At 41.5% G+C, this 11,884-nt stretch overlaps 2 protein-coding genes across 3 annotated transcripts; one reads left to right on the top strand and one right to left on the bottom strand.

Annotated features, from left to right (window-relative positions):
• On the top strand, window positions 1–4,209 carry LOC136520355 (choline monooxygenase, chloroplastic-like). 2 transcript variants are annotated; one of them, XM_066513827.1, is made up of 10 exons: window positions 1–352; window positions 751–796; window positions 1,352–1,487; window positions 1,649–1,723; window positions 1,801–2,007; window positions 2,114–2,209; window positions 2,547–2,665; window positions 2,759–2,852; window positions 3,293–3,343; window positions 3,881–4,209. In XM_066513827.1, exons 1-10 carry the CDS (start codon window positions 79–81, stop codon window positions 4,016–4,018), a joined length of 1,236 nt encoding a protein of 411 aa, XP_066369924.1. In that variant the 5' UTR covers window positions 1–78; the 3' UTR covers window positions 4,019–4,209. The 2 variants fall into 2 exon arrangements, with proteins under 2 accessions (XP_066369924.1, XP_066369925.1); XM_066513828.1 differs by having other exon boundaries at window positions 2,759–2,809; window positions 3,881–4,017.
• Window positions 4,210–6,784: 2,575 nt separating this feature from the next.
• Window positions 6,785–10,730, bottom strand: LOC136522122 (disease resistance protein RPM1-like). Its single transcript, XM_066515910.1, has 3 exons — window positions 10,477–10,730; window positions 7,260–10,100; window positions 6,785–7,037 (listed from the first exon to the last, which is right to left on the bottom strand). Exons 2-3 carry the CDS (start codon window positions 10,009–10,011, stop codon window positions 6,943–6,945), a joined length of 2,847 nt encoding a protein of 948 aa, XP_066372007.1. The 5' UTR covers window positions 10,012–10,100; window positions 10,477–10,730; the 3' UTR covers window positions 6,785–6,942.
• Window positions 10,731–11,884: the final 1,154 nt, after the last annotated feature.

Here is an 11,884-nt window from a genome sequence, read left to right as displayed (position 1 = left end):
GCTAACCACCTCCAGCAAGGAGCGCACTCCCCTAGACCCAGCTCCCCTGTCTCACTCGTGTGCCGGCCGGCGACAGCGATGGCGACTGGCCGATCGCTCGCCGCGGTATACTCCGCCAGAGCCTTCCGCACCGTGCCTCTCCGAGCAGGCGCATGGCGGCCCCGCGCCGTCGCCGTCGCCGTCGCCGCCGCGGGCGAGCCCGCGTCCGAGCACGTGCGGAGGCTCGTGGCGGAGTTCGACCCGGCGGTCCCGCTGGACTCCGCGGTCACGCCGCCGAGCGGGTGGTACACCGACCCGGGCTTCCTCCAGCTCGAGCTCGACCGCGTCTTCCTCCGCGGGTGGCAGGCTGTCGGTACGCTCGGTTTCCCCCCGTCTCGATTTGAGCTGCGTTTCCACAATCCATTTGCACAGAAGATGGATCGTCTGTCAGGAGGCAGGAGGTGATCTGTCAGTGATTCTTCGAATCTTGGTAGGTGTGTCGATGGCCCATTCCCATCAGTGGATGGGAGTGAGAGCCTGAGAGGATCGGATTTTGAACTTATGCTCCCATTGCTTTAGACACCATTTACTGAATTCCAGGTTTAGTACTGCAACGGCTGAGTAGGATTTGATTTTTGCGATCGGCCCATATTTTATCATTGTTCACTACATCTACATGTTCACATGTTTCAGTTTTGTCAGCATCCGTAGTTACTCTCTGAATGCTCATACTATGCCGCCTTTTAACTTTAATATTAATGCATTTTCCAGGTCACATATGGCAAGTGAAGAACCCAAATGATTTCTTCACAGGAAGGTGCTTACATCTTGTTTTCATGACTCAGTAGTTTCTATTAGTCGGAATTTTGCTACGCCTTCTGTTTTTTTTAAGGTATAGAGATTTAGATCTAGTCATGTAGAATTTAAACTAAAAGTAATATAGTTTTTTTTTTGTAGGATATCATTGTAGTTGTTCAGTATTCGTTACTGGTAAACTGAATTTGTATCTGAATAACTTGCAAAAACTTTTCATGTATATGAATTGATGCCAGGATCTGCCACCCGGGAATTGTAGACTGGCAGTAGGACAGGTTATTCATTCTTTTTTCTTCTAGACAGAACTAATTCTGCTAATACTTTTTCATAGCCCAATATTTGGTTGTTGATATATGGTCTGGGATATCAATATGGTGGCTGGTGCGTAACACTTGATACTTCTTTTTAGGGCATAAATGCTCTTGGGACTTCCCTTTACTACATATATAACACATTAAAAACAATTTACAGTCTTGTTACCTCAAATTGCTTGTAAATATGATAATTTATGTTGGAGACTGCTAACCTTCAATCATCTAATAAGATGAAGCAACAGACTGGGAAATGTGGAATTTGTCATATGCCGGGATGCAAATGGGAAACTTCATGCTTTCCACAATGTGTGCCGACATCACGCGTCACTCCTTGCATGTGGAAGTGGTCAGAAGACTTGCTTCCAGTGCCCTTATCATGTGAGTTCCTTGTTGAAAAACTTCTAGAGGCAGTTCGTCCTTTGGTTCTATGCTTACATCATAATCCTTCGTTGTCCTAAGATAGTCATATTAATTTTCCCTAGCTAGTTGTTTATTTTTCAATCATCTTGTGTGAGATACTAGCAATGGAACTTTTTTAGGGATGGACATATGGATTGGATGGCACCCTCCTGAAGGCTACAAGAATATCAGGAATTAAAAGCTTCAATAAGAATGTATATCCCAAGTTCTTTCCCCAGCCTATGTGCTCATCAACCCAACAACACTACCTAATACTTCTGTTGGCAAACAGGATTTTGGTCTCATACCAATCAAGGTGGCTACCTGGGGACCTTTTGTGTTGGTCAGATTTGACGATGAGTCCACTGAAGATAATGTTTATGATGCGGTTGGAAATGAATGGTTGGGTAGTGCTTCAGATCTGTTGGGTACAAATGGAATTGACACTTCACTGCCGCATATTTGCAGGCGAGAATATATTATCAACTGTAACTGGAAGGTTCATTATTGATGAACTGTTCATGGCTAACGTTTTGATTACATGTCTCTCAAATGCAATGAGTTTCCCTTAAACATGTTATAACTATTCTATATTTCTTATGCAGGTCTTTTGTGACAATTACCTAGATGGTGGATATCATGTTCCATATGCACATGGGGCTCTTGCATCCGGTCTGCAGCTTCAATCCTATGAAACACTTGTATTGTCCGTAAATCCCTATTCGGAAGGCATTTTATTGATAATATATTGAAGTGACCTGTTGCAAATTGAGGAGCTTGGCTCTGCTAATATTTAAATGAGTTGTTTGGATTTTTTTTCTACATTTTTGGATTGTACTTTGTCAAAGGCACCAGTTTTTCAGTTTGTATCCATGTTCACAGTGTTAGACAGCTGCATATCAATCTATCGATTTCCATTGCCTTCACACAGTTCTAATCCTAGTACAGTAAAGTACCACGTTATTTTTTCTCTTACATTTTCAGTTGCTGTTCTCTTTAAGGGTGGATAATTAAGTACCATCTACGAATTTCTCGCAGACATATGAAAGAGTTAGTGTTCAAAGATGTGAAAGTGCACCAGCAGAACCAGATGACTTTGATCGCTTAGGGACAAAAGCTCTCTATGCCTTTGTTTATCCAAACTTTATGATCAACAGGTAATCAACATTGAGAACCTATTATATTTACTTCTCTCACTTTATGTTATTTCTTAGTTGCTTACAAAATGTGTATAACTTCTGAATTTTCAGGTACGGACCTTGGATGGACACTAATCTAGCTGTCCCATTAGATTCAACCAGGTGCAAGGTGGTATTTGATTATTTTCTTGACAAGTCTTTACTGGTAGAGTCCATTTTCTTAACCTTATTTACCAACTTATGATCCTGCATTGCGTATCATGTCCACTGCATATAATATGAATGCAAGACCATATGCTGTATTTCATGAATCTTGGGTGGTGTGCCATGATAGTAGTTTAAATTGCGAAGACAAGCATCTTTTTATTACAAACATATCTTGCTTGTCCTTGACGAAATGGAACTGCTTTCTAAGAGCTTCATTCATTTTCATAGCAACTAGCAGCATCCTTTGACTCTTGTAATTTAATAGGCTAGTTTCAAGTTGTGAACTAGTAAAAGTCAGTGTTAGAAAATCTTAATGTTTTGGTCAATTATTTGTCTACATAAACTTCCTTACCTTGCCAGTGTATCGACATGGACTATTATTATCAAAAGATCCCACCTAAAACTTTCCTCAGTTAATTTCCCCTATTGGACTTGCAGGATGACCAGAGTTTTATCGAGAAAAGCCTAAAAGACAGTGAGCAAGTACAGGTAAACAACCATAACACTAATGCTTGGTAGTGACTTGTGAGCTTATAAGCTCAAATTTATAGTCCGTATATGCTCAAGCCGATAGTCCTATCAACATTTTATTCTCCATATAATGATACACAGCTCTCATGCGTGTTCAAGAAAAAAGATAGTCCTATCAACATGGTTAACAACAACAGCAATATATACCTTGGTAGCAGTAGGCAATAGCATCATGTTCTCTATGGAGCATATTGCTAACACTATGGTCCTATAGATTTCCTTTTTTTACAAAAAAAAAAAAATTGTAACATCCACCACACATGGATACATATCACGCAATGTGGGGAAACACAACCATGAAGTCGTTTCACATTGACCTGCAGCAGCATGAGCAAGAGGTTTATGCGTTTGGCATAGATGTGTTTGCAATAATCTTCACCAGTTGTACAGTGTGACGTTTCAATGTTGTTTTTATTAGGGAAAACGTTTCAATGTTGTTTTTATTATGGAAAACATTTCAATGTTGTTGCTTGACATAATATGTTTCACCTGCAGATAGAAGACATTGCACTCTGTGAGGGGGTTCAGCGTGGCCTGGAATCGCCGGCTTACAGTGTTGGAAGATACGCTCCGTCTGTGGAGATGGCCATGCACCACTTCCACTGCCTCATACATGGTAACCTTAGTGGGTAGTTATTCTCATGGGCGCATCTTGCAAACTTGTACAGAACCAAACGCTCTTTTGTGCAGGACACTGCATGAACACTGATCTTTATTGTAATCTTGTGATGTGAAACCAACCACACCTCAATTACACAAAAACATGTTTGCAGTTTGCTGGTTATTAAATTGAGTTCTCATAAACATTCAGATGCATAAGATACTTTTTGAAACTGCTCTCTTCTGTGGACTCTGGCTTGGTGATTTTGCAATGACCTCAGTAACTAAAATTAGCATCAGGCAATGGTAATTGGTACAAAATATAACAGTTCAGGGCTAATTTGGAAACTCAAATCCCCTTCGGATCCCTGACTTTTCCCAGGGTGGGAAATCTATGGGGAAATAATTTGAATAATTATTTAGTTTATCATGGAGGGGTTTTCCATCCCTGGGTGTGGCTTCCCTTGCTTCCAAATTAGCCCTCATGGTTTCTGTGACCTGACGAGGTTACCTTTCTGTGACCTGAAGAGGTTACGGGACTTTGCATAGAACAAGAAACTATTGTCTGCTTTTACACTACTTCTGATTCTTCCAGTGCCAACTGATGGAATCATACAGGGAAATGCACTGATGTGTTGATGTTTTACCATGCACCAGAATAACAATTTGGTGATCTTCGTTGATTACTGAAAATGGTCTATGGATTTGAGATGAGAACTCAATTACAGGCCCATGAAAAAATGTGCTCCCTCTTTTTGCGATATTTCTTATTTCATTCAGTCTTTGCTGCTTCTACCAGGAACACGTGAAAGTGTCACCGCCTCGTTCGTTTCTTTTTATCAATACAAAGATACATAGCTCTCCTGCATGTTCTCTAATAAAGAAAAAAAACATTCGAAAGTGTCACTTGCAAAATGCCCATTCTGAAACTGTAGGCTCACTGTCGCACGCTATTTCGAGCCTGCTGGTGAACTGAGATGCATCTTCATGTATGTTTCCGGGTTCCGGCACGCAGACCGGCTATTATTCCTGAAAATCCATTACAGTTGCAGGTCTCGGAATCGCACGATAGTTTTCGGGATTTCTACCTTCCCCAGCACTCCAGCAGCATGGCAGGATCCTATTGAGGGGTAACCGGTCAAGTATCAAAATCCTTTACAATACTAAGTTCAAGCTCAATTCCTGGAAAAAAATCTCAAACGGCTTGTTTGGATGCACTCGTATCCATTTCCTAAAGCAACCCTTCCTACCCAAATGACGTTCCTAACATTTTTCAGTATCTCCCCGACAGCACAGGAAAACAGGGAGGACTCTGGATCTGAGTACAGGCAATGGTAATCGGTAAGTACAACAATTTACAGTACATATTTTGTACAAATTGACGTGTTTAGGAGTAGTAAAATGGAAATTTTGCTTCAACACTCAGGTGCGGCCTGACTCACGTACAGTACGCAAGCTATAATATGTGACCACTGAAATGCTCTACTTGGACCCTAAAAAAAAATGCTCTACTTGTCAGATGACTCTAGTGATGAACATATTTCGCAAAAAAAAAACAGAGTTTTCATCCTCCATGCAGACATACTGTGAATTCAGCATATGCAAATCTTTATTTACTTAGGTGAGTTCCACAAAATCCTTGTGCAAGGTACAAAACAGAAACAATTAGCTCATCCAGTGACACCAAGACGACCTACATATTGTTCACTCTTTTTTTTTTCGAACAAGAGAGTTGTGTATCATTATATTAAGAAGAAAGGGGGTAAGAGCCCTTACAACACACCCACGCATGCACACGCACACACCCTCGAAAAACTTGGCCACCACACCTATGGATTTGTCAAATACCAACGACCATGACCACCGCTTCCAGAAAAACCTATGGCTCCTCCGCAGTGTTAGCCACAAGGTAAGAAATACCTCGGGCACCGGTGAGATGCCAAAGATGCATTTCCTCCTTAGCAAGACGGATTGCTCTAGCTAAGTTAGCAGATGCGCCATAAACAACATAGCGGTTCCGATGATTCCAAATAATCCAAGCCCCTAGGATAATGATAGAGTTAAGACCTTTTCAGGCTAAACCATCCCATCCACCTCGTGGCTTATTCTATCCTACCAACCATCAAAGGACCTGTCATCTGTCTGCGGTGCAAGCTCCTGCAGACCCACCGAGAGGAGGAAGGAGAACCAAAATTGCCTGGCAAAGACACATGAGAGCAGCAAGTGCTGAATTGTCTCTTCCTCCTGATCGCAAAGAGGGCAGCTAGTGGGGTGGGGAAGACCTCTTCGTGACAACCGATCAGCTGTACAGCATCCCTTATGCATTACAAGCCACATGAAGAACCGGCATTTGCCTGGCGAGTGATGACCAAGACTTCCATATGCGTTCCCATGGGCCAAACGAGATAGATCCTTGGAAGAAACCTAAATAGGCTGACTTAGCTGAGTACTGGCCTGAAGTGGAGAGGCAGGAGAGCTTCCAGACATGGGCATCATCCACTCCAGGATGCAGCGCAAAATCAGAGATAAGGTCCCAAAGCGCAAGGTATTCTCCAATAACTTCGTCAAATCTCCTTGCAAGTCTATTACCCATGTGTAGTTACTCAAAGCATCCAGGACTGTTCTTGTATTTTTTTTGTAATTTTGTTTCCGCTTTCTATCATCTAATAAAAATCCGGCAAAGCTCTTGCCACCTTTCTAAAAAAAAGGACTGTTCTTGTGTTGGCTCTGCGCTTGGAAACTAGAGCAAACAGATGGCGAGCAACATCAGCAATTCTTTGCCCATGCAGCCATATGTCTGTCCAGAATAAGGTATTTGCCCCATCTCCGACCTCTGTGCCCTGTGTCATAGAAAAGAAAGCATGCACAGGCAAAGCTTGGGGCAACTGAATATTGTTCACTCTTTAGACTTCAAATCACTGGCATTGGCATTTTTGCAGACAACTCCCACTGAACCATCAAGAGCCAGATGAGCCACAGTTTATAGAGGCATACTTAATTGCACCTGGACCAAATTTCTTGGCGAGCCACGGCAGATAAATGGCGTTATTTACTGCAAAAAAGATCAGCATTTGTTAAGCTGTGTAAATAATACTAGTACTATGGAGAAGAGGCGAAACACAATTTCTAGAGCTACTTTACTAATATAAGATTTGCAAATAGTTTCCCTTTATATGATGTTTTTTGTCTCTTCTTTTTCTAATTGACCTGTCTTGGTTTACATCTATTTTAGCGCCCTATGACAATTATATTAGTTATTTCATATGGAACTTACCTGCTTGAGAATCAGAAGAGTCATACTTATTGATGTTGGGTATGTGTTGAACAATGTGATTGTCACTTCCATGCAGTCTTATTATGAACTCATTTGACATGTCTGTCAGAAACATCTCATGGAGTGTCCTGATGTACTTGATGCCCTCAGGTACAGCCTTTAGATTCCTTAAACCAGCAAGTAACAAAACATGTAGATTCATCATTGTTCCATCCTCCATCTCAATCCAACTAAGATGTTCCATGTCAGCTAATTGCAGAGATTTGAGATTGGGGAACCATGTAGTGCAAAAAGTTAGCTGTTCCCCAGCATATGCTCCAGTGAGCAATAGATCAACAAGATTTAACATTTGAGAAAAAGAGCTAACAGGATCCTTCTTCAGACTAGACCAGTCCAATTTTAATATCTTTAATTTCACAGAAAATATTGATGGGAGCAAGCCTCCCTCCAACTTTCCTGACAGGACGAATAACGTCAGATTTGGCAACGGCTTTAGCGTTTTCAAGTCAAGAGTCTCCTTCACATTGCACATGGAAATAAGTAGTCTGTTCAGGTTAGGCATCTTTGTCAGTGAGTTCCATAACTCTGCAATGTAGCTTTGTCGCATTTCCACAATAGCCAAACTTCTCAGTAATTGTAAGTTCCCCAGCTGTGAAACCAAATCTTTATTGGCTGAAACAACTTGCAAAGCTTGTAGATTCTTTAGATGACAAATATTACCAGGAATTTTTGTAGCACCGAGGCAATTCAATGATCTCAATTGAAGATCATGGACTAAAAACACATGTAAATGCCGTAAATTAGTTAGCATAGTTATTTCCATTGGCAAGTCCTCTACATAGGTGCATCTGAGATCCAAAACTTGTAGGTTAACAAGTTTTCTAAATGATGCTGGTATCATCTTCACTTTTGTGTATGAGAAATCTATATAACGCAAGTTATACAGTTCTGTGACCACGTCTGGCACTTGTTCAATATTGACAAATCTTAGGCATAGGACCCTCAGTAGTCTGAAACGTGATAAAGTATCATGAACCCAAGAACATGGTACTTCAGTGTCAAACAAAATGAATGAACGGAGCCGTGAGCTACTGAAAGAATTCAAGGTCTGTGCACCCCTTTGGACGCATAAGCGGCGAGCTCCATGGGCAAATTGGGTTGTACCAGCACCACCATGTGCAATACCGAACTTCTCCTTTTTAGCAATGATTGCCGTTACCTCTCGCACAAGATCATGCATCAGAAATGTTCTAGCTCTTCCACATGCTTTCCTTTCTGTGACCTGAAGAAGAGAGCGTTGAGTGAGCTCCATAAGGTAACACTCAGCAACTTCCTCCATTGTTGTTCCGTCTCCTCTATCTTCCACAAGACCTTCTGCTATCCATAGCTTGGAAATAAGTTTTCTTGTAATCTTGTAATCTTCGGGAAAGAGGCTGCAGTATAGGAAGCAGCTCCTAAGATAACTTGGTAGATCATTCAAGCTCAGATTTAATACATTAAAAACCCAACTGAGCTCTGGATTGTTAGCTAGTTGCCAGCTAAGTTGGTTGTAGAAAAAAGCCCACTCCTGTTCCTCTAAGCCACGGTACGACATAATACTTCCAATGGTTACAATGGCAAGTGGCAATCCTTGACACTTTGCAACAATTTTGTTTGCCCAAGACCTTATAGTTTCAGGACATATGTTATCTTTTGAAGCACGAAATGCCTTTTTACAAAACAGTTCCCAAGAGTCAGCATGGTTAAGGGTTTTAAGTTCAATGACACAGTTGTCAACTGCCAAAGACGACACATCTTTTCTCCGGGTTGTTATCAGCACTTTACTTCCACATCTGTTTCTGACAAATGCATAGTTCAAAAATAACCAAGCATCTTTGTCCCATACATCATCCAGGACAATGAAGTATTTTTTGTCCCGCAAATAGCTTTGTATTACCTCAACTAATCTCGTGCGACTCATGGTCATGAAACCACTTGGCATGCTTGCTCTCTCACCTATTATTAGCTGATTTATAATTTCTGTTAGTAGTTCCTCGACTTGATAAGTCTGAGATACAATAACCCATGCTTGACAATCAAAAGATGTTATGATCTTTTGATTCTTGTAGACGGTGCTTGCGATAGCAGTTTTTCCTAAACCTCCCATACCAAGGATGGCAATTAGGGACCAGTCTTGTTTCTCCTCAAGTAGGCATTGTGTCAGTTTTCCAATTTCATCAGCATTTCCCACTATCTCAGAATTATCTATCAGGTAAGCAGAATCTGACAGACAAAACTGACAGGAGAGCTGCAAATTATTATTTCTGTCTAGTTCACTGACTGAGAAACCATATCGATTCCTCATTTCTGATAGCCTCTGAATCCTTGCTTCTACTTGACTGATCTGGCTAGGGAACTTCTGCCATGCTGCAATGTTCTTGATCTGGTGGAACTTTCTCTTGAAGAAGCTGCTTGTATCAACGGCTTGTGCAGTAAGATACGCATACTCATCAATGATGTCTTCTACCTCATGGGCAACATCTCTAACTTGGTCCAACCATGCATCAAATGCCTTGTCACTGACTCTCTGTGCACTAACTTGGTTAATAAAGGCCTGCAGAACCGAAAGTTCGCCCTCAATTTGTTTCATGCTATGCTCAAAATCTGTCATGAGGGGTGCTGCTTCTACCACCTCTTTGGCAATCTTTTCTAGTGCTCCTTCCCCCAGGGAGAGAGCAACTTTTCTGAGAACAACGAAGAGGGCATCTGCCATATTTGATCAACTTTTCTGAAAAAAAACTGTCACCTTGTTATATATATAATTATATTTCTGAACAAGATTTACGCGCAGCTCTGTAACACCTGAAATGCAAAAACAGAATATTATTTATTTAAAAATGAATAGGACTTGACTCAAAACATCGAATTGAATTTGTTCAAAATGGAAGTGATATCAGGTACTCGCTACTTTTTATTTCACATGGCGTATTTTGTTTTGCTAGGACAAGTCTTTGACCAACTATTACTCTATTAACAGTTTGTTTGTATGACACAAAATATAATCACAAGCAAGTATTTACAAATAGGAAGACATCAACTTTGTCACAAAGATCATACACTATAGGAGTAATAGGTAGTCAAAGACTCGTCCTAACGAAATGATATAAGCCTGTAACCTAAAACAGAGGAAGCATGAAATGGCTGCGCAATAATTAACTAGCAAGAAAGGTTCACGTACTCAGACCAACTACCGAATTCGTAAGGGACGAGGTTGGACTCCAATATCCAGGTATCCATGAGGGCACTCATGGACCGAGCGTGGAGCGCCCAGGATCTGGCCTTGTCCAGTGCCCTTAAGGTGTTCGACTGATTGCTCCAAACAGCAGCGTGCAGTAAATCTTGGCTCTACTCTGCGGGTGAACCGAGCGAGAGGAACGAAGAGTTTAATCTCCACGGTTGGTGGCACCGGAGCAAGGATGGTAGAGAGGGAGGAAGGAGGAGGAAGAAGGCCCCGGGGAGCAGGTGAGGAGAAGACGGAAAAGAACGAAGAAATGCAACCGAATGCAGAGTAAGCTGAAGGGATGCTCAGCACGTGGACATCCACCCTGCTTACTAAACTTTTCTAGAGCCATCTAGGTTGTTAGAAAAAGGTTGCAAGATCAAAATCAGAGTTGGATTAACCCTTGACCTCGGTGTTTTTAAACCGTGACATCTACTGTAGGTCCAAAACAACAAGTGTTTTTTAAGTTGAGAGTTGGTTTCATCTTTTGATCTTTGACCGGGGCCGTAAGGAGCCTGTTCGTTTGGCTCGTTCGTATCGTTGCTGGTTCGTGAAGAAGTACTGCCGGCTAGTTTGTGTGAGAGAAAAATACTGTTTCGGTTAAAAATTTACTCGCCGCACCCGCACTTCCTCGAAATTTTGGTGGCCCTTGTTTCCTCAACTCACTAATATTCAGTCCACGCTGCTTTCGTTTGAAATATATGAAAGAATCAACTGCACACAATGTGTGCCTACATCACCCCCCATGTCCACAGATTGTGCACACTGCTATTGGCAATCCTCTAGTCTAATAATGGAATTTAACATTCACTGCTGGTGAACTGGACGCATATTCATGTATGTTTCCGGCGCACGGGACGGCTACAACTACAAACTAGAATCCCTGAAAATCGATTACAGTTGCAGATCTCTTGTCATCCTGTTCGCTTGATTTATAAGCCATACTTTTTTAGCCAACGAACAATATTTTTTTCTTACAACAAATCAGCCAACAGTACTTTCAGCCATGGCTTATTAGCCAAACGAACAGGGCAAGATGTTTTTCAGCCGCCCAGTAGTATGGCAAGATCATATCAAGGGGTCAGGGATCAAAATCATTTACGACTAAGTTGAAGCTAAAATCTGAAAGATTTTAAAGCAAACCTTCCTAGTTCCTACCCAAATGATCTTCATCATTTTTCAGGGTTTCTCCAACAGCACACGAAACGAGGACTCTGGACCTGAGTTCAGGCCATGGTTATTCGTAAAGTATAACGATTCACATTACGTAATCTGTACAAATTGACTGTTTAGCGATGATAAATGAAAATTATGTTTCACCAAACTCAGGCACGGCCTGCTCATGTGCATGATATATACGTTACCA

The sequence above is a fragment of the Miscanthus floridulus genome, chromosome 18 (genome assembly GCF_019320115.1).
Source record: "Miscanthus floridulus cultivar M001 chromosome 18, ASM1932011v1, whole genome shotgun sequence".
NCBI lineage: Eukaryota > Viridiplantae > Streptophyta > Magnoliopsida > Poales > Poaceae > Miscanthus > Miscanthus floridulus.
The sequence above is the reverse complement of the archived record's forward strand: the minus strand, read 5'-3'. Positions and strand labels throughout refer to the sequence as shown.

Bases quoted from the DNA above. Each gene is read 5' to 3' on its own strand.
- LOC136522122 (XM_066515910.1), bottom strand. From the start codon at position 10,011: ATGGCAGATGCCCTCTTCGTTGTTCTCAGAAAAGTTGCTCTCTCCCTG. The intron at 7,038-7,259 runs GTAAGTTCCATA...TCTTTTTTGCAG, and splicing joins CTCTTCTGATTCTCAAGCAG to TAAATAACGCCATTTATCTG.
- LOC136520355 (XM_066513827.1), top strand. From the start codon at position 79: ATGGCGACTGGCCGATCGCTCGCCGCGGTATACTCCGCCAGAGCCTTC. The intron at 353-750 runs GTACGCTCGGTT...TGCATTTTCCAG, and splicing joins CCGCGGGTGGCAGGCTGTCG to GTCACATATGGCAAGTGAAG. The intron at 2,853-3,292 runs GTAGAGTCCATT...TTGGACTTGCAG, and splicing joins TTCTTGACAAGTCTTTACTG to GATGACCAGAGTTTTATCGA.